Source organism: Protopterus annectens, chromosome 8.part0 (assembly GCF_019279795.1).
Source record: "Protopterus annectens isolate FY-2018-M chromosome 8.part0, PAN1.0, whole genome shotgun sequence".
Classification (NCBI taxonomy): domain Eukaryota; kingdom Metazoa; phylum Chordata; order Ceratodontiformes; family Protopteridae; genus Protopterus; species Protopterus annectens.
The window spans coordinates 834,884,127-834,911,976 of NC_056741.1; the positions used below are offsets into that span (position 1 = coordinate 834,884,127).

Genomic DNA, 27,850 nt, shown 5'->3' on the forward strand with positions numbered 1-27,850 from the left:
TTCCCATCCATTCATCAAGATTTCTCTTGAAGAGGGACAGTTGGGTGCTCTGCTCGACATGTATGGGAAGTCTGTTCCATAGCATGGGCAGTCTCTGGGTTGTGAACCTGTCCCTCCAGCACGTTCTGTTGATTGTGGTAATGAGTATGCAAAACCCTTAGTAATGAGATGTGCCACATAGAAGGACTTTCTGACCACATTGGCAATGTGGTGGTCAAAAGAGAGGTTGCTGTCCACCTGTGTTCCCAGATCTCTTATAGCACCTTCTGTGTTCAGTGGACTACCATCGATGTGGTAATTCATGGGAACTGGGTTTTTCCAAAGGGGATGATGACACATTTTTTTGGCATTGAGCTTAAGATCATGCTTCTGACACCAGTCGTTGGTCTCGGTGAGGCCTTTCTGTAGGATGTCAACATCACTTGGGGAGTTAATAATAGCTCCCAACTTGCAATCGTCTGCAAACTTTGTCAGTCAGAATCCTTTCATGTTGGTCTGGACTTCAGAGAAGTAGATACTAAACAGGACAGGACCCAAGACCGAACTCTGTGGGACTCCACTCGTGACTGGTCGATAGTCTGACTTGGAGTCAGCTACTTTCACACTGTGGGTTCTATCTGTTTGCAACCCACCTAGTGATGTAGGGGTTGATGCCTAGCTTAGTTAGTTTTCTGTGATTCCTGGTATCAAAGTCCTTGGCCAGATCAAGGTAGGCTGTAAGAACCACCTTGCCTTCATCCACAGCCCTCGTGACTGACTCAAAGAAGTCGAACAAGTTGAGCAGGCATGAGCTACCCTTCATAAAACCAAACTGTGTGGAATCCAGAGTTTGGTGATTCCCTATATCCTTGTTTATTAGGTCCATGATAATGTATTCCATAGCTTTGCATATCAGACTCGTCAGGGTAATGGGATGATAGTTCCCAGGGTCTGTAGTCTCTCCTCCTTTCTGAAGAGGGATGACTATAGCAGTGCACTATTCGGTAGGGACAAAACCTGAGGTGAGGCTGTGATTGAACAGGGCACACAGGTGAGGTGCCAGTGTACTCTGTAGTTCATGTAGAACACAGTCAGGGATATTGTCAAGTCCCATAGAAGTTGTATTCTTGGCCTTGGACATTGCTGTTTTAACCTGTGCAGCAGTAATACTGGTAGCTTGGCAATCTTCTGGTATTGTGATTGGTCCTTTGGGGTGGGGGAGTACAATGAGAGGGGCGGAGATTGGTGTAATGAATTAGTGAGAAGGGAATTGATATGGCAGTTGTCACTAACTGCCACCCAACCACCAGGTATCAATGACCACTTATCTTTGGTGCCTGTACTGAATCAAAGGGCACTTAAGTTATAAAGGTATTTTGTTTGTTTGTTTGTGTCTTTCGGCTTTCCCGGTTAGGGGTCGCCACAACGGAACTCCGGTCCGCTAATGATTGGCAGTAGATTTTTACGTACTGGCTTGCAGGGCCTAACGCACAACCTTCAGAGAAGGAACGCCCATTCATGCATGTCACCACACTATTTTGTAAGGTTTGAAAAACAATTTAGCTAGAAAGTAAAGAATATAAATAAAACACACATTTCTTTACAAATATACCAGCAAGTGTAATTCCCACTTCCCAGTTTTAACTTGTTTGTTTAAAATGTTAATTGATTTTGATTAAGCTACTATTTATACCATGATGTAGTGCTTTTCTATGGTTCTGAAAAAGTCTGTGACTAGATAAGACGAAAGTGCTTACTTTAATTTCTGCATTGGATATTTATGCAACGGATGGTTTTACTTGACTGATTTTTATGTACCACTACAGCAACTGTTTGATGTAATTTTAAGACTTTGCTACACTTGTTTTCCATTAAATTGGTGAGTGAACTTTTGGTTTGGTTTGTGCTTCTGGGTGCTTGAGTCATTTACAGGATTATTTTTGTGTTACTAATGGATTTTGCACTCCTGCACGCTCTTTTTTATTTGTCACTGCTTTACATTCATTTTCACACTTCACAGTATCAACTCGTTTTGCCTCTAAACTACTGATAAACTGTTATTTTTTTATTATGTTTCTGTTCAACAGTTTGCAAATTATTTTGAACACACTTTGATTTTACACATCTTTGCAAAATGTTGTTTTCTAGCTCAGTTTTTGTAGGACTGATTAAAGGCTAGACAGGGGAATTCTGCAGTATATTGTCTCTTGGCTTTCCCTTGCATATCCTTTACTTTTACAACATATGCTGCCTTTACTTCTCATTTTGAATTAATGGCTCAGATTTTATGTTGCACAGCTTATTTTCATCATGTAATTATTTACCACCTTGGCAACCCCATATAACCAGGCCGGGGGCCTTGTTGTTTGGACCTGAAGTGGTTAACTTGGTACAATCGATGAATGAGAAGGAACAGTATTTTAACTCGCTCTGCACGTATCTACTGCTTTTGATATGGTTAGGTATAGTTTCCTTAAAAGCCTGCCCCTTGTTTTACCACTTCTTATGCCACAAATTATTCTGTTTACTGTTTGTCTTTGGCTTCATTCATCATTTCAGTAATGTGTGCCTGTACAACTTTTGCTGCACCTTTTGCTCATGTAATGAACATGTAGTAAATGGACACTTGCCTGTATCCATCATGTCAGTACATTCCCTCCAGTCCTTTAAAACTATTCTGAGACTTCCTAGCCAAAACATGGCTCTGTTCTTGCTTAAACCCAGTATAAACTATATCTCTACATATGAACAAGTATCTATTTGTACCTTAATTCTTCTTCTCATTTACTGATGTCTAACTTCACTCAGTTTCTCAGTTATGCCTTATCCCTTTTTTTCTGTCGTGTCTCACATTGTAATTCCTGTTCCTGTTTTAACTTAAATTTAATTTCTCTAAACTAGCTAAAATTTCTGTAAATGTTAAATTATTGTTGCATAAATTGTATCTGTTTCTAACCAGTGTTTTCACATTGTTTAATTTGGTATAAGTATTTAAACTGTAGATGTTTTTGTATTATTTTTGGTGCTTGTAAAACTTTTGTTCTTAAACTGTTTTTGTAATACTTAGGAACTTTTCTCCCCAGGTCTCTGTTGAATATGGGCAACGTACCCAGTCAGACTTTCCTGGAAATCAAAATCAATAAATAAAATGGCAAATTTATTTTTGGACTTGCAGTAATCATTGAAATTCTTTTACTTTTAAGTCTCAGTTTGAGTTTCTTGGCTTCTTTCACAACATGCAGGAATCTTGTACACTGAACTCTGGTTACTCAGCTAATCCACTTGCAACGAGGAATAAAAGAAAATTCTTTACCCAGTGTTTTTGAGTTCTCGTCCAAGTTCCTGTCTCGCAGGATGAGTAATCTAGGAAAGTAAAGCTGAATCATACTCCCAGTGAGAATTATACTTTAGTACCAAACACACAAACATTTTGCGGTCAATGTATTTCTTCACTGCGGCAGATTTCTTCCCTTGTGACACCAGTATCATGTCAGGAGACTTACCACACAGCCAAGATATGTGTTGTAAACTGCATAAGATCTATTTGCAGGCTAAATTCTATGTGACGTCTGAGCACCACATAATGGTCCACATTGCATGTTAATAACTGCATCAAGCTCATTAGTATTTAAAGGTGTATGCACCATGTCTTCCATGACTACATTTCTAGAGAGACTTGTCAAATGCGGTATACAGTGGAGGGGATACCTGATAGTTCTCAAAAGATGACCCTTGGGCAAAGGAATGCATAGCCATCACTGTTTGCAACCGCATGCCCTGCTTTATGCACAGTGCAGCAGATGGGGTTGCCAAGGTGGCAGATTCTGAAATTACCATTCACCAGCAAGCTTGTCTTCAGCAGATAGAAAGAGTGAGCTGTTAAGGAATCATTTTATTGATACCAGGTTCGGGGGCCTTATTGTTTGGACCTGAAGTTGTTAACTTGATATAATCCATGAATGAGTAGGAGCAGACCTTTGTGTTTGGGGTAGAGGTTTCACACTCCACAATGTACCTGTCAGCCACAGAGGAGCTAGTAGAACTCTTGATTCTGCTGGGACCCACAACTCTTAACAGTGGGATTATTTTGGCTTCCAGCATCTTTTTCAGTGGAGGGGGGTCCAGCAAGGATGTTTACCCAGCAGTGAGACTGGTGGTCAGCAGCAGTCCTGACTCTCATTCTTGCCACTGCTAGGTTGAAGTATTGGGGAGGTGTTTCTTCCATACCGCAAAGTATGTTATCTGTTGGACAAGGAAGATCATAGGGAATACCTTTTTAAGTAGTTTTTCCTTCCTCTTCTTGACTCCTGATCAGGTGACTCTGTTCTTGCTGCAAAACTTGGGCATGGAATGAATAGCAGAATATGACTTTTTATATTTCATATGAATTTTTAGTTAAAAAGAAAAAAGGGACTTAAAGCCCATTTTAAATTGGAGCAGCCTTAGTACCTTAAGATTTCTGCATGGTCACTTTTTTCAGGCATTTTGCCCATGCGTATCTGTAAGAGACTGGCTGTACTCTTTGGACCTGTAAGAATCTTTCCTGTCCATAAAGACAACAAAGCATTTGAAGGCTACTGTCCTTTAGTGCAGGAGCCAGTGTACCTGTTTTGCAACCTCCTTTTAGGTCTTAAAATTGTTCCAAGGTTGTTTACAAATGCAGGTCTATACTAGTCTTCCAATTTGAGGCCACGGGGTGCCATTTTTCCCTTTTTTAGGATGACTGACTGTTAGTGGCTGATACCAGGGACAGTGTTACTGGAGACAGTCAATATTTGCTTCATATCTGTCACTCCTTCATGGTAATGGTGAACTTTGCAAAGTCCCTCTTCATTTTGTTCCAACTTTTGACTTTTACAGGCTGTTCCTTGGATACAAGGACTTTTTGGCTGTTGTAAACCCTGGAGAGACTTAAGGCCCTTCAGTGGTCTCTGCTCTTTTTTCCAAGCACTTTAAAACAGCCAGTATGGATCCTAGAGCATTACGTCTTATGACAGCTTCACTTGTAATGGAGCTTTTGGCCAAGTACTGCAAAGATGGTACAGCAGTAGGCACTAAGTGTAGAATGGTTACCTGTTTTGCAACTCTACCAGAAGAAGCTGGTAGAGTTATGATTATTAAGATTTCAGGGGTATGCAGGAGGCATAAATAGTTGGAGTTAAGTCAGCAGTATTTTAGTGAGGAGGCTAGTCTTTGTCATCCTCCTCCTTTCTTGCTGTGAAGTTAACTGTGGCTGCCGTGGCCATTATTTGGGAGAAAATGACATGGATGGGCAAAACAGTACAAGGTCTTTGGTTTAGTCAGGGGTCTGCTTTGCATACCATTGCCCTTAAGAGATCATTAGTTTTCCCTTCCTTACAGGCTCTGAAAAAAATACTTCATTAGGATCACATTTCCAATTTCCATTCAAGTCGGACAATATGGCAATGATAGTCCTTGTAAGGAAACACAGTTGAGGAGTAGATCTTCCAAGGACAGTCACTTCCTTTCTGCATTCTTTGTCTTGGGAGGAGTCAGGCTTATATCAGAGAGCTTTGTTTTGTATTTATTGATACTTCATGGTTGTCTTTACACTTTTCACTCATTTCTTCTGAAAAGAGTTTGTTCTCAAGGCTAAGAAAAACGGGTAAAGGTGGTTTTGATGGATACTCACTAGTCCATACAGATTTGATTCCTCATGCCTCAGCTGTTTCATGGGTCAGCTTTTTTTTAAAACATCTTTATTAAGTTTACACATATGAGAAAGGTAATCGTACATTTATATAAATGAAAAACATACAAAATTATATCACTTTAGTTGCAAACAGTTTACATCACATACAGCATTGAAACAACTATAGCTGTAAACATTATACATCACTCATAAACCATCCAGTCATTGTCAGTTAAGCAAATCCTGCCTCTTAATCCTCGTTCCGGTTCTGCATATATTGTTTCCACAATTCTCATTTTTTCCTATGTAGTTTGCTCCTTCCCTTTTCTAAACATCCCAGTCCCAGTTGTTTTATCTCTGTCACTATATTCACTACTTCCAGTAATGTTGGTCTAGATGTTGATTTCCATTTTCTAGTAATCACTTTTTTTGGCAGCCACCATAATTAGACTCAGCAAGACTTTACTATGTCTAGGCAATTCCAATTCTGTAGCATAACTCAAAAAAATAATCTCCTCAGTCAGTCCAGTCTGCTCACCCAGCATCTTCGACAGAACGGTCTGCAGAGAATCTCAGAAGTCTGCTAGCTTATCGCACTTCCAAAAAATATGTTCCCAGCGATCTCTTTCTTGTCCGTCACACCTCCAACATTTGCTATCTACCTGAGGAAAAATTCTTTGGAGTCTACTTGGGGTATAAAAATACCTTTGTAAACACTTCCAGGCAAAGATCCTAAATCTTCTAGACTTTGTTGCACATTTGGGACATATACATATATCCCCCCATGGTCTCTTTGTGAATTGCTTATCCAATCTCTCTTCCCAATCCTTTCTAAGCTGCTCTGATTGATATAATTATGCAATATTTTATATGCTTTACTAATTATTATTTTTTTAATGGCAGCTTCTATTCTAGGTTCTATTAAAAATTCTACTAGTGGTGTTCTTTCATTTAGGAGTCCCCTATTTCTTTCTCTTTACCTATACTCCTTGATAGGGAAGGCAGTTTCTAACCTGCAGTCCAAATAAATTCTTGGCCTTTTTCCAGTCTGTTACCTTTCCCTTTCTAGTTATTTGCTGACAGTACCTTGGTTCCTTTTCCAGTTTTCACCAATAAATTCCAGCCCCCTCTTGCCTATTATCTAAATTACTGACCATAGTCAGCTCTATCGGCAAAATCTCTTTTCTCCATTATTGTACTGGTTTTGTTCTTAGAATATTCCCTGCTATTTTATGAATATAATACTCTGTATGATTTGGTTGTTCTCCTTAAGAGTCTGAATCCAAAATCCCAATCTCTCCTTATTTCTTGATCTTTCTGCCTGTGTCAGCATCATTCCTTTCCACTTTGAATTATAGTTTTCTGCTTGTGGGCCTTGGGTCAGCTTCTTGTAAGTTGTCCCTTCACAACTATCTCCTGACAGACTCCTTCCAGACCTCCTTTATCTCAAGTTGACAGCAAAGTTCCTCCACTTCCATTAATACTTATGATCCAGAGATCTGATGTTGTCATTTTCATTCTTTCTTCAATGTGTGGGTTTGGATCTGAACCTCAGATTAGACTCTCAAGCTCAACCCTTACTCATAATGCCCCTGTCCACCAGATTACCTCAGATCTCATTTGCTGTGCTTCTGACAAGCTGGGATTTGTTCTCTGTAGTTCCTTGTGGGTCATGAATGATTTAATTCAACTTTTTTGGTAATTTCTAGCTTTTTATTTATAGCCTATTACCCTTCCTTACCCTTCTACAAGCTTTTTTATTATTTTAGGGTTCTCTGTTTAAGTTTTTAGATACTTTTGTACCTTTGGGTATTTCTATCCCTACCATACCTCTCAACATCTTAGAACAAGCAATCTGGACAAAGCCACAAGTAATGGGGGGGGGGGGGGGCAACAACCCAAAAATGCGGACACTTTTTAAATATTGCTCTTACAAACTTAGAAAGTTGATGGAATAAAAGGTTTTGCATTAGTATGAATTTTCTGAAGCATATGTAGTTTAAAACTTAGATGTCTACCATTATTTTCTGACTTTAGTCCTGAATGTTTTCCCAGTGATTTGCCAGAAAACCACAAATTTTAGGAGAAACAGATAAAAAATATTAGGTAAAGATGTGGACGTTCTGCAAAAATCTGGACAGCTGTTTCCTACCATTGTTGGTAGTTTCTTTCCCTGTTTCACTCATATAAAAAAATCTCTCTGTTCTTAGAAATTTGTTTTTTGTTGTGGTTGTTAAACCAGATTATGGGTGATAAACCTGACAAGCCTGTTCAAAAAATGCACTTCCTGTGGGCACAGGATTCCTCAATTAGATGCCCACAGGGAGTGTGTTTACTGTCTAGGGCTCAGTCATTTAGATGTCTCTTGTGAAATTTGTTCGGGTTTTAATGCATGCTCGTGCTCTTGTGGAACGCAGAAACAAATTGATTCTTAAGGGTCTTCTTCCTCAGCCTGCTTCTGTTGTTGATCCATCTCGAGAAGCATGGGCTCAAACCCCTACTAAAAAACATAAGGACCCCTGGGAGCACAAAAAATGCTCCCCTGTACCATCTCCTCTAAAAAGGGCTACTTCTGATCCACCAGCTAAGACTCTGAAACTGTTGGATCCGAGGCCTTCAGATCTGACATTGTCACATCCTCAGCACCAAACTCCTAGCCCCTCCCTGGAGGTTGTATCTCCTATTATGAGGTCTCCCTTTCTTCAAGGAACTCCGAACAAGTCTTCGAGACCTCCCTCTGCATCATCCTCTGTCAAATCTTCCCTGAGCCTTTCTGAAGTGGAGGTAGACAGGATGATGGGGAGATTCCTCAGGATGCAAAAAGAAGATGGGAGTTTTGCCTGCTCCATCCCTGACTGGATCCATGAGCCAGCCAACCTTTTTGCTTTTGATCTCTCCTTCTCTGATCTGACCTCCCATTTTGGAGCTCTCGAATTTGGAGGTATCCAGAGTCAACACGTTGGACCTGATGGTCCTTCCTTCCTTGGCTCCAGTGACGTCTCTGATCCAGTCGGCTCCAGCTTTCTTAGAGCATGAAGGATCTTGGGAGCCAAAGCGTTTGTATGGGATCTAAGGGAATGTCCTTGACTCTGAAATTTTCGGAGCCTCGGTGCATGACTGCTTGGCTCTGACTCCCCCTTGGGGGCAGGGGATCCATGAGGGTTTGGAATTGTCTGTGTCTAGAGCTTCAGTTCAGGAGAGATTGCTTTTGGCCTGCCTCTACTGTTCCTTCTGCATCCGAAGTGGTAGAGAGGGTATTCTCCCAGCCAAGAATTACCTCAATTCTACCTCTTTCTGGTCCTACTCCGCTTCTGGCTTCTACACCTGAGCCTGCTTATCCTCCACCTCAGGGACAGCCAGACCTAAGAGCCTCTGAGCAGTTCCCCCTGCAGAACACCTGTCTCGTCTGACACCTCCCAGGAACATCCCACCGAAGAGGTTCCTCGGAAGAGACTGTGCAAGAGGAGGCACCTGGATTCCCCTTAGGAATCACTGACAGAAGATAACTGACTTTGATGAAAGGGAAGGGTCTCCAAGATCTTCACTGGATGATATCTCCTTTGGAGACATCCTTGAAGTCCTGTGCCAAATAGGTGGTTGGTCTACCCAAAGCCTACCTCAGAGAAGTTGGTGTTTTTGGAGGCCTTCAGGTCTGGCCTGTCTACATCTTGGGTGTCCCCCCTGCAGATGACCTTATCGACCTTGTCCCCTGCAGGGCATAGAAGGAGCCGGACACTGTGGAGCCCATTCCAAAGAGAGCTGACAAGATCCTTAGTGCCCTGTCCGTTAGGCAGCATTGGACTAAAGGTTCCCTGGTAGATGCCATGGTTGTTGCAGCAGCCACTAAAAAGGAGCTGGCCGTCCCTCTAACAGGGAGTCTAGGGCTTTGGACAGATTTGGGAAGGGGGCGTATCCGTCAATGACTTTCACATTGCGATCGCTGATTTACGTGGCACACTTCACCAGACTACAGAGGGACTTAATTAAGGAACTCTCTCGCTCTGCCCCAGAGTCCATGTCTGTAGAGGAGCAGAAAACCTTTTCCTTCAGATTGGCTACCCTGTAGTCTGTCTCTTAACACATCTGTGAGGCTAATCACGCATGTGGCAGAGGGTACCTCGAGGGCTGCCGGTTCAGGCATTGCTGTAAGGTGGATGCAACCCTGTGACTTCATGGAACCTTTCAAGGCACCCCTTCATCAGTGCTCCTTTTTATGGGCTGTTGTTGTTTGGCCCCACTGTTAAAGAAATGCTCTCCCATAGTGAGAAGGATGTAAATATCTTGTCTGTTGTCAGAATCCATTTTTCTAGGAACCAGCGTGGTGGTAAAAAATTATGGTTTAAAAAGTTCCAACGTCCTTTTCAGGAAGCACAGGGAGATTTTTCCCTCCGAGGTAGAGGGGGAAATAACTATAATGGTAGACTCCACCCTCGAGGCAGAGGGAGTCCGCAGAATCAAGGATCATGAGACTCCTTCTCAGATAGGTCCTTTAAGTGCTCCTGAGAGATTGCCTGACTATCTCTCTCTTGAGGGCACTTGGGGGGTGTTTATCCTTGCACCCAGATGCCTGGATAGCCATCACAAATGATTGCTGGGTGCAAAAGATCATATCCAGCGGATATTCCATTCCATTTTTCCAAAGACCAAAATCAAAGAAAAATCTTCCAGATTTTCCACCCAATCAGAGGGAGGAAGCATTGTTAAAGCTGCTAGGAAAAAAAGTCATCCAGCAGGTCCCACTAGACCACGGAATTTACTCAAGGCTCTTTTTAGTGTCGAAGAAAGCAGGGGACCTAAGGCCAATCTTAGACCTAACTTTACTAAACAGATCAGTAGACAGTGTGAAGTTCAGATGGTCACTGTTCAGTCCATTCTACCTCTAGTATGAAAGGATGACTGGATGTGCTCCATCGACCTTCAGGATACGTACTATCACATCAAAATGAACAGGCGGTCCAGAAAGTTTCTCTGCTTCCAGCTGGGGACCAATCATTATCAGTTCAGAGTAGTGCCCCTTGGTCTCACCACATCTCCCAGGATGTTTACCAAATGCATGGCAGTAGTAGCAGCTCACTTGAGACTGTATGGATTCAACATGTTTCCTTATCTAGACAACTGGCTCCTGCCCGCATCAACCAGGCACCTAATATTACAAGACAGGGACTGTCTAATACATCTAGTGTCTACCTTGGGCATCATGATCAACATGCAGAAATCTTATTGACAACCCATACAGTTGATAGACTTTATAGGAGTTCGTCTAGACACAGCCAGTTGTCCAGCTTTCCTGCCTACAGAAGTGATTTCCAGTTTAAGATCTCATAGGTTCATAGGTAGGTACTAGGCTATTGACCCTAGGGCCTATACAAACCTAGCCAAAAAGGTACCCTGGCTTTCGCCACCCAAGAAAATTATTTTCCTGTGCTCCTGTCAAGCAGAACCACAGAAGTGATCCCCGGGGTGAATTTCCTATTACCCATCCAGTCATCAAGATTTTTCTTGAAAAGTGCTAATGAGCTCTGTTTGACATAGATAGGTAGTCTGTTCCAGAGTATGGGAAGTCTCTGGGACAGGAATCTATCCTTCCAGCATGTTCTGTTTATTATGGTGACAAGGTTTAGGTCCCTAGAGTGTGTAGCTCGGAGGGATTGGGATTTCTTTAAGTGGAGCATGTCCAACAGCTCTGGGTTTGACATAGCCTTGTATGTTAGGCAGAGATTGCCTCTGAGTAGGCGATATGCGACGGAGTAAAGCTGGAGTTTTTTGAGACAGTCTGCGTAAGGCATATGTTTGAGGTCAGTAATCCTCTTTGTGAGGTATTTTTGCAGCCTTTCCAGTTGCTGTAGATGTCTTGTGAGTTACATACCAAAAGGGGCGTTGTACTCTATAATGGGTCTTATGAGTAGAGGGGAACAGTGACCTCTTTTTTCTGGATGAGAACCCTTTTATGATGAGGTGTGCCATGTAGAAGGACTTCCGGACTACTGTGGCGATGTGACTATCAAAGGAGAGACTACTGTCCACCTGGGTCCCAAGGTCTCTTATCATGCATTCGGTGTTAAGTAGATTGCTGCCTATGTGATAGTTTATGGGTACAAAGTTTTTACCAAAGGGGATGACCCTTCACTTTTTGACATTGAGCATGAGGCCATGGCTCTGACATCAGGCATCTGTCTTAGTGAGGCCCTTCTGTAGGATGTCCACATCATTTGGGGACTTGACTATGGCTCCTAGTTTGCAGTCATCTGCAAACTTCGTTAGCCAGAGGCCTTCTGTGTTAGCCTATACTTCAGAGAAGTAGATACCAAACAGGAGAGGTCGCAGGACGGAACCCTGTGGTACTCCACTTGTCACTGCTTTGAGGTCAGATTTGGAGTCTGCAACTTTTACAGGGTGGGTTCTGTCAGTGAGCCAGTTGGCAACCCATCTTGTGACATAGGGATTTATAGCTAGTTTAGTGAGTTTAGTTATAATTCCAGAATAGTGGATGGTGTTGAAAGCCTTGGCGAGGTCAAGATAGGTTGTGTGAACCACCTTACCCTCATCTATGGCTTTGGTGACTGCCTCAAAGAAGTCAAGTCAGGTTCAGGAGGCATGATCTGCCTTTCACAAACCCGAACTGGGTGGGATCCAGAGTTTGGAGGTTACCAATGTCTTTGTTTGAGTTCCATGATGATATGTTCCATGGCCTTGCAGACCAGGCTCATCAGGCTAATAGGTCGATAGTTCCCGGGATCAGTGGTGGCTCCCCTTTTGTGGAGTGGGATAACTGTTGCTGTGTGCTATTCAGTGGGCACAAAGCCTGATGCAAGGCTATTATTGAACATGGTGCTTAAGTGGGGAGCCAGTTCATTCTGAAGTTCATGTAAAACGCAGCCTGGGATGTTGTCCGGTCCCATGGATGCTGTGTTTTTGGCTTTAGAGAGTGCAGCTTTTATCTGCATAGTTATAATTACAGGGACTCTGCATTCTTCCTGTATAGATGCGGGCCCTTTAGGGGGTGAGAGGGGGGTAAAGTTAGCACTGAACCGATCTGTCAGGATGTTGGCAATATCAGTTGGTTCTGTAATTTTCGTGCTGTAACTCAGAGCAGATCTGAGTGTTGCCATTGAGATTCTTGACATAGCTATAGAATGCTTTGTGGTTGTCTTTGGATTTAGTGGTGATTTTGTTTTCGTAGCTAGCTTTGGGGGATTTTATGAGGGATCTCAGCTTCTTACTGAGGTTGACCAGGGAGTTCCTCCAATCGTGGGATTTTACTCTTTTTTGCAACAGTTTCTTTCTTTTGTTGTAGAGTTTGTTTATGGCAGAAGACCACCAGAGTGACTTCCTTTTTTTGGAGGATAGCATCTTGGTTCTGCTTGGGATAGCACGATCCATGCACTTGTGTAAGTGCTTATAAAGTGCATTTGTGTAGGATTCAACAGTCGTACCTCTATTGTCCATCTGCGTGGGTGTCGTGAAGTTTGCCACTTCTGTCTTACGAATCGTGAAGTTGGCTTTGGAGAAATTTTTTACAGTTGTTTTCCTAATTGGGGGGGGGGGGGGGGCAGGATGTGGATGTCTAGGGTGATTAGCTTGTAGTTGGATCTGACCAACGAGGAGCTGACCTCCAGTGTGGAACTAACGGTCACCCATGTTGGTGATGACCAGGTCTAGGATATTGCTGCCCCTGATGGGGGTGTGGTTAAGTTGATCCAAGGCGTTGGAATTGATGATTTCCAGAAAATGTTGAGCAAAAGAGTTGGTACATGAGTAGTTTTCCCAGTTAATGGTAGGGTAGTTGAAGTCACCCATTATTAGAGTATTGGGTTGTACCTTAATATTTCCCAGTGTATCAAGAAAAGAGGAGTGGGAATCCTGGGGCATGGTGGGGGGTCTGTAGAAAGCTACAGTCTGGATTGCGGTTTTGCCCAGAGTTAGTTGAACTTGGATAATCTCGGATGCATTATGCTGAGCAACTAGCTTGGAGGTGTGGATATCCTTAATGAGTATGGACACGCCTCTACCTTTAGTGTTTCGGTCCGGGTTTGGTGGCCGAAAGGTGTGGTATGAATTATAGCCTGGTAATGTAGGGATGCTCTCTGCAGCTTTGAACCAGGTCTCTGTCACTGCACAGATGTCAGTGTTCTCCATTTTAAGGAGTGCCTTGAGTGAGTGCATTTTGAGGTTTAGCCTTCTAGCATTGAGTAGCATTACCCTCAGATTTTGCTTGCTTGTACCTGTTACAGTGGTGAATTTGTCATTTGAACCTTACCTAAAAAAGGCACTGTAGGGGTGGCAAGAGCCTTTGGTAGTATCCGGAATCCCAAGGGTGACATGTGCAGGCCATCTCTGGCAAAGCAGCATGGTCTGTCGATCATGTCATTTCAGGCAGACAGATACTGGATTCCCTTAGAATGACACCAGAAGCTTAGCCAATTGTTAAACTCAATCATTTTGCACTTGTACTGTGGTATCATTCTGGGTGATGGCAGGATGCTACTCAGGGCTAGGGTCATACCTGCCTGGGCTACAAGACCGGAGAGCTCCTCCATGTCTCTTCATGTAGTCCAGGGAGGTACATCTCAGGTCATTCACACCAACGTGGACAATGACAGAGTCGTATTTGTACTTGTTGTGGAGTGACCTGAGTGCGTGCGTTATGTGGCGGATACTGGCACCTGACAGGCAGCTGACAGTAACTTTTTCCTTGTTTAGCCTGGTGAGTGGAACATCAGTGTGCCTGACTATAGAGTCATCTATGACTAGAGTGTTGGGTACGTTATGCCTTATGGGTTGTAGTTGAGTGGCACACTGAGTATGTGGGCTATGTGTCATTTGGGTTGTGTTGGGGGGGTGGAGGTTGCTTGCATTTCTGCTTTGGAGGTCTCGGTTGTTTGGGCAGATTTTTACTGAGAGCCTCCACGAATGTAGGTGTGTGTTTTGTACTTCTGTGTGTGTGTGTTTTGGTGGTGTAGGTTTTGAGGGACTATGTGATGAGTGTGGTGCGGTGCAGGTCTTTACCTTCTCCTCTTGACTGTCTAGTCCAGTGTTCGGTGAAGAGAGCTTTGCTTCCAGTTTGGCTGTATAAGTGCATCTCTCACAGGTCGTAGTGTTGGGTGGTAGGAGGAGAGGGTTGTTTGTGTACATGAGGCAATTGCTGCATTGTCCCAAGATGCCCAGATTCATCAGGTAGACAGAAGAAAACACCGGGAACTAACCTTTAGACATGCCTGAATAGGTGCTTATTTATTAAGTACTAAAAACTGTTTTCCTCCAGACAAGTGAGGAAAGTTGAGTGCTGTAGTAATTTGTAACTTATTTAGTGCTTACAATGAGTTCTGAACAAGTGCTGAGCTCAAAGAAACAGATTTGAGTGTTAAAACTAAAAAGCTGGCTAGTTGCAAGGGAAATTTTGAAGAACAGACTTTATGGCGCCAGGAATAGTTTAACCCTAGTTAAGTAGGGGGGAGGGTGGCTCAGGAGCTCACAAACAGTCCTGGACACAGCAAATTCATATCTGGACAAGACCTGCCACAGGAAAGGGGGGAAGCAAGCTTAGAATTGTTTTTTTTTTTTCAGTAAAAGTGGAAATGGAGAAAGTTGGAACAGAAGTTAATTCAACGTTAAGAATCTGAGTGGGTTGGCCTTCACAAATGTTCTCTATTAGATTGAATGAACTAATGACACTAGACTGGGAGGAGTGTCACAGATCAAATATACAGTATGGGTGGGCAACTGCAAAGCCACCAAGTATAAGAACACCACAACAGATCAAGGAGCAAGCAGACTGTAGAGAATGTTTTTAACTGTAAACAGACAATTATAGTAATGCACACTATTACAGTTCTAGCTGTAGAACACAGAAACCTCAAAAAATCAAAAATTCACAGAAAAGCTCGAATAGAGCACTCACAAACAGAAAATACAACTCTCAGTATGAAAAAGCAGTTTACAGTTAAGTAATTCAGTAAACATGCAATTAGAGTAATGAAACAGTATCTAACAATGAAAAATACAGTTAAAACAGTATAAAACAGTGCATAAATGCAGTGAAACAATAAAAAAGCTTTATAACAGTGCAAAATGTAGTAGATCAACTGTATAGCACAGTTATAAGCATTTCAGAAGTGCAGTTCAGTGAAATAAGTGTAAGAAATAACTTACCCTGCTCTTGGAATCTTAAGGAATTTCCACTTAGTTTCAGTAATGCAATACAATCCACAGCCTGAGCAATACAAGCACAACCTTTTCAAGACACAGGGTTTATATACCAGTAAGAATGGAAAAGTTAGAAGATCAAATTACTACTCAACCGCTGCTATTACCCAATCACTTGTACTACAGAAGGTCAGGAGGCTTTGTTACTCTCAATAATAATGAAGACAATCAGCAGAAAATGGCTGCCAGAAACACAGGAAACTCAAACAAACCTACCAGCCTAGACAACAGGCCTCTATCAAGATTATGCCACCTGAGCAGAGCACAGAAACCTCACTTTAAAAGCATAGAAAGAACACCCACAAAGAGAAATATCAGACAAATTCTAGCCATTCCAATATCCCCAGCAAATCTAGTCCTCAGAGCATTAGGTTTGATGGCTGCCACAATAACCTTGATTCCAACTGCACACTTACACATTAGAGTACTTCAGTGGACTGTGGCGGTCCAATGGTCATTACCCTCTTACCCTCTGAATCATCCTGTCAAGTTGTCCTGAGTGTGCAAAGACTCACTTCTGTGGTAGCTCCACTTGGAAGAAGTCGAACAAGGACAACCCTTTGCTTTTCCTCCCAACGTTATTTGACAACTGATGCTTTCTAGCTGGGGTGTGGGGGCATTACCTGGATTGGATGGTCCAAGGCACGTGATTGACTCAAAAGACCAATTTGCATATCAGTGTCCTAGAGATGAGAGCAGTGCTTTTAGTGTTGCAAGCATTTCAGAACAGTCTTCCTGTAGGAACAATTGCAGTACAAATGGACAATATGTCAGTTGTATGGTACATCAGCAAACAGGGAGGAACCAGATGTTATCCCCAATGTCGAGACACAATGAGGTTTGGCAATGGGCGATCTCTTCCAACCGCTTCCTGATTGCAATGCACATTCCAGGGAAATCCAACATTTTGGCAGACAGGCTTAGCAGAGTGATTGTGATGCCCACAAGTGGTCTCTAGATCAATCAGTGGAAAACATGATCTTCCACAAGTGGGGTCAGCTTTGCTGTGATGTCTTTTCTTTGCCCCTCAACAACAAATGCAGCAGGTTCTCTGTCTTGATCACTCCTCAGGGACAGTTGCAGAGAGATGCTGTAGTCCATGTTTGGCCCACAGGTCTTCTTTATGCTTACTGTCCCCTACCCCTCATATCCAGATTTCTTCAGAATGCTCAGAGGTTGAAAAGCAAAGTGATCCTCATTGCTCCCTTTTGAGCTCGACAGATTTGGTTCCTCCTCCTTTGGTCTCACATAGTATGCCCTCCATGGATGCTGGAACCACTTCCAGATCTTCTGTCCCCCCCATCAGGGCAGATTTACCCATATCTTCCAGGATTGAAATTGACAGCATGGATTCTGCAATTCCAGTGATGGCTAGAAATACCAAGCTTTCCTCACCGGTTCAAAGGATTTCAATACATTCTCTCAAAGCTTGTAGTAGAAACATGTATAAAAGTAAATGGAAGAGATTTGCTATATGGCCTCACCAAAAACATTTGGATCCTTTTACAGCCCCTATTCCTGTAGTTTTGGATTTTCCTTCTTCAATCTTCCAAAGCTGGGCAAATTTTTCTACTGTTAAGGTGCAACTGGCAGCCATCACATATTGTCACATTGGGGACTATTCATCATCTCTGTCTTCATCTAAGTTGTGTAAGACCTTTCTCAGGGGTACCTTTTTACCTAGACTGCCTATAAAGGATCCCACTCCTCCTTGGGACCTAACCATGATGTTACAAGCTCATCTTACATCCTTTTGAACCTTCAGCCAAGATAGACTTGACGTTTCTCTCCTGAAAAACTGCCTTTTTATTGACCATCATGTCGGCTAAGAGGGTATCTGAATTACAAACTTTATCAGTCAAACCCCCCTATTTAAGATACAGTGACCTTGTGTACAAATCCTTCCTTTTTGTCTAAAGTTGCCTCCAAAAATAATATCAAGTTGCCTCCAAAAACAATATCAATCAGGTCATTAACCTGCCAGTTTTCTTCCCCAATTTCCAGAGCAGGGGCAAATACACTCTTCACTTGTTAGATGTCCATAGACAGCTGAATTTCTATTTGGACAGGACAAAATCCTTCCGAAAAACTGGTCAGCTTTTTGTTTCCTTCCCCAATGTTAGAAAGGGAAGGCCAATGTCCAAACTCACATTGTCTATATGGATCACAGACTGCATTTCTCATGTGCATTCTGGTAATATTAAAGCTCATTATACTAGACCCATGTCTACATCTCAAGATTTCTGGTCTAGACCTCCAATAGAGGACATGTGTGTGGCTGCTACTTAGTTGAACTCGCATACCTTTGTCACACATTACAAGTTAGATATTGTGTCTAGAGATAGGGCTGCTTTTGGCTCTGCAATGCTTCAAAAATATCCCTCCATGAGGGCCACCCAGGGTTACTGTAGCTGGGCACTCTGTCCTGCAGGTTGAGGAACGAATGAAAATGATAAGAATTTATGTACTTACCATAAGGTTCCGTCTGTGTTGTCCAGTTTCATTTTTCCTCAGCCCACCCATCCCCATGTCCCTTCTGGGAAGATTTGCGGAGGTGTTTTAGGAGCTGCTGTTCCTTTTGAGCCCCTGGTTTTATCTGCTGTCTGTCTGCTGATTGATCTCTATCCGTCCTTTATGTATTGCTTCCATAGCTGCAGCAAACACAATCTGAGATAATCTGAAGGACAGGGACATTGTGGGTAAGGGAGGAGCTCGAGAGTCAGATCCTAAGCTATAAAAACGCAGCAGAGTCAGATCTGAGGTTCGGATCTGAAGCCACAGGTTGAGGAAAAATGAAAATGGACAACACAGATGGAACATTATGGTAAGTAAATAACTTATTTTTTTTTCTCTTAAAGTGAACTTAATATTTTTTTAACATTCCTTTAGGCTGTAGACATCTAGGGACAAAATGGAAAATATTTTTTTATTTAGGTTACCTCTTACAGTGTACATCATTTTCAGCACCTGTTCCTGTGCAGTAACTTTCAAATATTTTTGATACTTGCCTTAGCTGCTCATTTTCATAGTCCATTGGTCCATGATTTCAGTGTGTGTCAACACTTCAGTCTTCAGCGTCCTTCAAGGTCTATAAGCTGTATGACTGTTAGCAGTGCCTTATTCTTTAGGCATCCTATTGGGAATGCTGTCCCACCTTCAAATAGTTATTTTACGCTATTGAGCCTCACTTTTCATCCATTTGTAACAACGTTGTCAGCAGAGTTGAAGTTTCTGTCTTGGAAAATCTTTTCTGTAGTAGTGATTTCGGCCAGGAGAGTTTCTGAATTAAAATTACTGTCTGTGGTACCACTTTGCCTTGCCTTTTACAGCAAAAGGGTTTAACTAACTTTTGCTCAGATTTGCCCAATAGTTTGATTTGACAGTCATTCTCGCTGTATTCCATTTGAGGAAGGCATCACCTTTAAGGCACAGAGGTACTTAGACAGTTCAGGTACTGTGTGGATTGAACAAAAACCCGTAAGAAAAATGTAAATCTTCCTTTCCTTCCCCAAAGGATCCAGGGGCAAGAAAGTTAACAAGCAGTGCTTAAGTGGCTTTCAAGTTTTTTTTTTAATTAATGGCAGGGCAGGTTCCTTTTGAGAGCATATTGTACTACGTCTCTTTCTGTGAGTGATGTGTTTGCAGTAATTTGCTTTATGTTCCCTTAACATATTTGAAAAGCATTACAATCTGGACTAGACTAGCATCTAGGTAAAGGATTTCAAATCAAGGGCACGTTCGTTTGAGTCAGCAGCTCTTGAGATGTTAGCTAAAGACTTTATCCCATTGTTTCCTGCACCCAGAGATCAGTGGTAATACATGTGAAGTATACGGGCACTCACCAGAATGATGAATTTGTGAGTAGAATTCCATCTTCAAAAAGTAACCTACTCGCCTCCCCTACCGCTGTGTTTTCTTTTGCTTAGTCCAGAAGTAGAGAAGCAGGAGAGGTGCATTATTGGACATAGAACATGTTTGAAGCCAGGGAGGAGTTCTACCTCACAAACAGTCCTAATGCCTGTGGAATAATTGGTCTGAATTCCTGCATGCAGAACTCTGTTTAGAGTTATAGGGAGTGTCCGTAACGTTTGTTGTTTTTTTGCATCCTGGCAGGTGACTGTCAGCCTAATCATTATTTAAGTGTTTACAAAGCTTTAAAAAAGTACTGTTCCATCTCCAAATCTTCATTATCTTGTAGATATCCCAATTTTGTTAATTCTGATTTTAACTGCTATTACCATGTCTGACGTGGAAGTTAACATTGAACAGAGACAAGTACTTGTTTATATTGTCACACATTGTAAATAAAACTGAATGTTGTTTAGGTGCATCTCTTTTTATCTTCAAATCTGATATTTTTAAATACATGCTGAACTGTAGACCATGAGTCTCATGTTTTCTGCACATCTGTTGTCACAGTAAGCTGACACTGTTTTTTTTTTCATTTCAGGGAAAGAATATTCAAAAGGGGATAGCAGATACATCATGTAAGAATTCCTATTTAACATGTTTTCTCTTTCTGTTTTTATCCTTGTTATCTGTATTATAGTAGACTGCTACTTCATCTGTCTGTGCCTGTGATTCCAGCAAACTAATCTTAGGACTAGACATGGGTTGGGGGGGATGGGATACTGAGCATCCTAAAGTCTGCCTCTTTTTCTGTGAGGTAAAGGGTACTAAGTATGAGGGTACATTTGCAAACTTTCTGGTGTCAGCATTGTAGATGCTTACATTTTTATATACCATTTATGCTCTTTTTCTATAAAAGAATACAGTAACAGAAATCCCCACTGCATTTTCCTACAATGCCACTGCTTGGTGGTTCCTATTATCAGTCATTTGTTATCCCCACTGAATGCCTGCTGGACTGCATTTGTTGTGATGGAAGTGCAATTGCAGAGGGTGCCCAGTCAGGGGTAAGTAGGCCCATTGTTAGGGTGAAGTTTTATATGTATTTTCTTGCTCTCTTCTTTATCAGTCTTTTGCACATCGGAAACCACTTGCAGACCTTGTTCGCAAGTGCGGTCGGCAAGCTCCTGAATTACGAAGTGAAGTCGCTTTTTCAAAAGCTAGTGATAAATGAAACTTAAGCCTTCTCGAACGACGAGATTTGAAAAGTGCTTTTGTGCATTAAACGTGGGGTAAGCATACATCGCAATTCCCCGTTCGGCTGTATAGCCGATTCTGGAAAAACCGTTGACACACGAAAACTAAGCTTTTCGCTACCACCTGAAGCATCGGCTATTAAGCATCGGTGAGTTACCTGAAGTTTTAAATCCGCGTAACTTTGATTCCGAAATACCCTCGAGGCTCATTCTCGAACCCAAACCGCAGTTTTAGGCCCCTACCACTGACGAGAGTCCAGCGGTCTACTAGCGGTACTCAATAAGACACCTGTTACCAGTCCCCTCAGTGAGTGCTAACACTTCCACCCATGAGCCGGCGACTTCCACGCATGGCCAGGTCCGACTACCGTTTTCGGTTTCCACCTCAAGGACCGCCCAGCTAAGTCGGCTGGAAGCCACTGTAGCCGTTCCATTTCCTAATGTCTCCACAGACCCTTCCACCACCATCTAACAGTTTAAGACCTCATTCTCCTTTTCCTACAGTGTCTGAGGTAAGATGTAAGAAGACCACCTTTCCCCCCCGGTCCGGGCCCATCCATGCGCTCCAGCACCCCCACTTTTCTCTTTAAAATGGGGATTCCACTAATTACTCTTATCTCAGGCACCCAACCCAGAGTGGAGGAGCTAATCTCTTTCTCTGACAGAGGATTCTGCTTTGGGGAAACATTTACCAGTTTGAGGGAGCCCATCTCCGCCCAGGCTTTTCATACTTTTGAAGATTCATTCTGAGGCTCTCCATCTTTTCTATCCTCAGTCCAGAGGATTTTTCCTTTGGGATACCTTGCACACCTGCTCTTCTTCATTCAGAAGGCCAAGTTCAAGCCATTCTTCCCTAGACTTTTTCTTTTCTTTGGCCCACTCAACACAGAACACTTCCACGTTAACTCCTTTGGATTCTCTTGATGACTTCAGCTGAGGAATACCTTGAATGCCTGAAGCCTCAAGTCCCTTAGAAGCCTGAAGAAGGCTGCTGATTACGAAAAATACTCTTTAAAAGCCATAACCATGACCTGAGCCATTAAGGAAACTAAGGTCTCTGGGCTGACTTCCTGAAGAATCCACACCTTCCGAAAATCATAGATCCTTAGAAGGTGAATTTCCTGGCATATAATCGGAAGGAATAAATGTGAGGCCCCTTACAATGGCAATTCATATGCTTTGCTGTCAGCGTGAGCTCTGCGCAGATTAAGGAATAAAATGTCTCACCCCTACCACTCAGTTTGAAAGAATTTCAAGGATAATTACAGGGAAAGTCAAAAACAAGGTACTACAACTTTACAGCTACTTGATGATGATGCCAAGAGGCCTACTTTAGAGCTGCTAATACAGGATCAGTCACATGTGAACATGCCACTAAAAGGAACAAATCTTGCCTGATCGTGTGGCCAGGAGTTAGCCTGATGCTACAAGCATGCATGGCAAGGGGTACATAATTTGCTAGGTAGATACAGCTAAAAACAAAGAAAAGCCAAATCAAGGCAGGCTGCCAAAGGCAGCACAGAGGGAGCCTCACAAGGTGGACATTGAAATTGTGATCAAACCCAGCTGTCCTTTCAGTATGGCTACAGCAGGCCCAAGAAATACAGGCGCCAGCACAACAGACCCTTACTGAAAGGGCTCTATAATATAGAGGCAGATTGTCTCAAAACAAACACCAAGAGGTGCAACCACTGCGTTTAGTGATACAGAAACAAATTGGCATTTCCAGTCCCAAAAAACAGAGGGGAATGCCAAACTAATCACATAACAAAGAAAAGAGAGGCCATACAAATTTCAAAGCAAAATAAGCAGGCAACAGACAAAGAGATCACCAAGAGGGTACACAGTCAAACAGATATCATGTCCAAGGTCTGCAATGGAGGTTTGGATCAAGAAACCCAGGCTACCTAACAACAGAGCTTCTCAAATTTCACACTTATAGAACCCTGCAAGGAATTTAACCTACTCACAGCAGCTTCCAAAGTTTTTATTCCAGGCTAAACACATTCAACTAAAAGACCAAACCTGAAGATACTTGCATACTCCTTCCATCCACCATGCATTCTTACTGTTTTTGGCTTCCATTGGCCTCAATTACATATACCCATTCCCAATCAGAGCAAGGGTTTCAGAATCCTCAGATGGACCTCAAGTTCAATTCACTGCACTTCCCAACTTTTGCCTTTGGCAATTCTACATCTCAGATTTCTTTGCAATTCTGCTGGCTATCACAGTAAGCACAGCATTCTTGGCAGATCTACTGCACCGTTATTTGCGAGTACACTCTTGAGAGTCATTACAGCAAGCACACTTCAAACAGGCTAACACCATCTCAGAAAATAAGATTCTGCCTTACTGAAGGACACCCAGAAAGCACATACTTCTGGAACAAATGCTTAGGTACATCGCCAACTGAATTACAAACACACACAGCAAAACAGAAAACCAAGCCAACACCATCTCCAGAAAATAACTCCAAAAATAACTTTAATTACTAAAAAATACTGGCATATCTAGGCAGCTTACTGCAAGGAAACTTCATCAGTACTTCAAAAAATACATGGCATCTGTTGAGGGCTTACTGCAAAAAAAAATATGCAGATGCTCTCACCACAACCAATCTTGTGAAACAATAACCCCAATGCAAACATAGGAATGAGGACAATAATTCCATACCTAAACAAACACATCTCAACACAGCCCTCACAATTCAGCAAATAACACCAGACCAGGTCCACCTCAGATAAAGGAATTCAGCACAACACAGACAGGTGCATTCAGGGCAAATGGTCCCAAAACAGCAGCTTGCCTCACAGAAATCAAGTCATCACAACAGACGCACCCATACATCCAAAGAAATTCTGCATCCAGGACACAGGTTACACAAAACAAGAACAACACCAAACCTGGAGCAGCACCTTCACATCAATCAGAACACAATGCTAGCAGTGATAAAGACATGGCAGCCCATGACAACATCCTGCATCATAACAATTACAAATGCAGCAGACAGACACACAGAGCAGACAATTCAGGCAGCAAAAGAGGAACACAGCAATGAGATATGACAGACCCAGCTGAATAACTTTGGCATCCTCAACGCAGATACAAAGATAATAGCAAGATATCTGCCAGGTTTAAAAATCATCTCAACACCCAGGAATAGAATCATGAAGAAGATCACATGAATGAAGTTCAGTCCAAGGAAAGTATTTTTCATCTACATTCTCCGTGAAGAGGCCTTCAATAGAAGGTTTCACACTCCTGCAGAGTTTCTCTTTGGACCCAGGTACCAGGACTAGCAGTTCAAAGGCCACCTGAGTGACAACCCTTTCATTCACCCCTCTAGCATGGACACTGGCAACTACACTCTGCCTCCTCTGCTGCCTCCTCAGCTGACTCCACTTAGCTACAAAACTCCAAAAACTCTGCTAACACCCACAAAAACGGGCCTAACCAATCTCACCAACATGTCAGCTTCTCTAATGATCCCAGGAAGCCAAGCTTGCAGAGGTAGAAAGGAGGCAGTCAGCTGGCCTATAATCTAGAAAAGCTTTTAGAAAAAAAATGGGGAAAGCGAAAAAGCTCAAGGAAAAAATGGGACCTAGAAACTGGAAAACTGAATGGGTATTACAGTATCTAGCTGAGCTGCTGAACAGTGGACTTTCATTTTTCTCCATAAAATCCATGCAAATTCCTGCCGCAAATCCAATACAGACACCCAACTTCTCACCCTCACTAAGACCCAAAGACCTCACAGTTCTCAAAGATAAGAGAATACCGGAAACCACCAATACCAGCCTGGGATCTTAATTGCATTCTAGAAACCAGAAAATGTTAACCCCTTTGAATTGAACCAGCTGCCTCAACAGATTTGCAATATTTATCATGAAACAACCCTTCCTTATGGCTATTCAACCTCATTGAGGTTTTTGGAACTACCTAGCCCTCATGGCTGTGCAGCCCTTTTTTCTTCCATCAGGTCGACAGGGTTTCCCTTGAACCCACCCGTCATTTACTGCCTAAAGTGGGGTCAGGCTTACCTTAAGCTTACCCCTTACAAATACCTACAACCAAAAGGCTCAAACACAACAAAGACAACACACTCTTTACTCTGGCATGACACACCGTAGATTATTCGTCATTACAACTTTGTCTTTCCAGAAATCAGACCAGATAACTTTTTGTGTCCTATGCTGCCAGCTCAAAAAAGGGAAGCCACTGCATACGGTTTTGTTACTCCTAATATGGAAAATCTGTCCCTTGTGGCATCAGATCCTATCCCACCAAGGCCACAGCATCCTCTACAGCTCCACTCAGCAGTAGCTACTCTACAGCCTTCCTCAGAGGAGTTAGTACCACTAATTTTGGGGGCAGCCACTTGGAGTACTGCGCCTTCTACAAAAAAACTACCACCTTTGCCTTTCCGCCACAAAAGTGGGAGCAGGCTTTGCCACTGCTGTGGGGCATTCTGGCTCCTGGCTCATCCGAGTTCCTACCCACTACCACCCTCCCGTATTACTCTGTCTGACCATCCTGCAGCTTGTATCACTGATGCCCATAGTAGAACATAATACCTACCATAAATGTAGATATTGTGTGCTACTAGTAGTAATACCTCGAACCTACCTCCCTCCTTCCCCTCCTTCCCACCCTACTGTAAAGGCCTGGGGCCTTACAACCTATCATAGTTATCCTTCTATAGTATATGTCTATAGTATATTTGCTTGCATTATATGATTTTGCATATATATATATATATATATATATATATATATATATATATAATTTATATGTATTTATGTATTGCCTTCCTTCTGACTGGGGCCAGCAAGAAAATGGCGAAAAAAAGGGCGTGGGCTCGTTGTCTTATATACCCCCCCTCCTCGTGGCGTCAGGAAAAGCGACAACAATCGACGCGGACCTAGACTTTGGAATTGACCGAGGGACGCCTGATGGCAGAGAACCCATCCTGTGATTACTGCAGCTGTTACAACACGAACATCTACATTTATGGTAGGTACAAAACTGTACTTTTTGTACACTGAGGGTCTCCTTAAAGAGAAGAACAAATTACTGTTATAGGAAGACGTTTGCTAGACTTTATTTTTTTGACAGATTGGCTATGTTTATGTTGTTGCTTAAAGCTGCTAACTAGAAGGTGCGATATAGTCTTGAAGGTAAGCAAATTGTAAGGAGTGAAATAATAGAAGCTGGTTTGACCTTTTGCTACAGTCCATGAAATACTTTCTGTAAATCGTCTCCTGTAGGATTGTATCTCTTGCTGTAGAATTTGTACTTGACTGGCTGAGTAGGTTGACAGAAAAGTACCTATGATGTTGTAATTGAGATGATAACAACTGCTCTGAGAAAACAGTATTTTAATAAGAATATGTAACGTATGTGGAGTCTTTTACTTGATCTGTTTGTGTCTTTGGAACACATTTCACCAAATGTCAAACAGACTAGCAGCCATGCCTCTCAACTGTCCAGAATTTTGTAGAATGTCACTTATTTTGTCTAAACTTTTTGCCCTCTTCTTTGTAAATTCTTCTAATTTTCTGGTGAATCACAGAGGATAGTCAGTCAATAATGCCAGACAGTTTCATATACATGTTGATGCAAAACCTGTTCTAATAATACAAATTAGAGCAATATTTTAAAATTGTACCTGGTTTTGGTCCTTTGTCCCCCCTATTAATTTTTTTTTTTTTAGTTTTTCCAGAATTCTTGAGCAAAAAATTTGAGTGTTATGAGTAGCCCCCTTGCCACCTTCAAGGTAAATCTGGTTAATTGAATGAATGGTTTTCAGTTCTCCCTCTTGTAGTGCCTTCTTTATGGTTGGAGGAAACTTTTGAATATGTGCTTTTGGCTAAGCTTGTAATGGTTTACAAACTGATTGCATGATACTTATCCATGATCTTACACCGGTATTTGTATATGTTACTGCACAGTAACTTCCGTAAAAGGTGAGCACAAATTTCTGTTTTGGAGTTTATCCTAGGATCACTAGTTGTATAGATGACTTCTGGCATGTAGTATATGAGGAAGTTTTATCATTCAAACAGAGGCTAGATCCAGATGAGGTTTGTTAGATGTATATAATTTAGCCACAGTTTCATGTTGTAATTTGTATACTGCATTGGGTGCTCCAACAGTAGCAGTACTTTTTTAACTTAATAAAATTGATGTTGATTTCTACTGTTGTACTTGCCAAATTGTTGTAAATCATCTTTTTTTTTAACCGTATGGTCCTATGAAGAGGGAGGGGGGTTTACACTTATGACGTAAATAATGCTTTCACTTCATGTAGCATTACTGCATCCTGTGTGATTTCTTCTTCCAGAATGTTTTAAAAACTTTATCAGTGATACTCCATACATGATTTTTAGAACTAGTAGTATGTAGGGTTTGTACTCCTGTTTCTATTACAATAATTAAAGTTACTGTTCTTTCACCCTCCATACTTGGCATGCTTTTGTTTAGAGATCTTGTCTGTTCCAGTTAATATTTCATGTGGACCTTTGCCTTTATGTGGCCATAGCATCACACAAAAAATGGCCTTGTTGGGAAAAAGACTATACAGCTGTTAAATTTGTTTGTTCATCTCATTGTGCACCAGAGATGTTTTATCTGCAGTAGGAAGTTTAAAGGTGCCACCAGAAGCCTGCGTAGACAAGTTCTTCAGAACTACTTGATTCAGGAGGCTGGATGCTTAGTTTCTGACCAGACATCAGAGCTGCAGATTGATTATACTCTTACTTGAAATCTCTGTACAGGTGTCTGTTGTGATGACACATTCTAGACAAATGCTGATCCAGCTTACAGTAGAGTAGATGCCATCCTGTCTGGCTCCTGTGACTCCACTATCTGACAGTTTTTGATGTGCATACATACATACAAATATTTC

General features: G+C 42.1%; 1 protein-coding gene across 2 annotated transcripts in view; it reads left to right on the forward strand.

Moving 5' to 3' along the window:
- The window catches only part of LOC122809086 (EBP cholestenol delta-isomerase), a 100,098-nt gene that overhangs the window by 24,312 nt on the left and 47,936 nt on the right, over nt 1-27,850 (forward strand). For both annotated transcript variants that reach the window (XM_044080312.1, XM_044080311.1), the window contains exon 3: nt 20,286-20,322. In XM_044080312.1, coding sequence (XP_043936247.1) covers nt 20,286-20,322 — 37 coding nt within the window. The remainder of the gene's footprint in view (nt 1-20,285; nt 20,323-27,850) is intronic.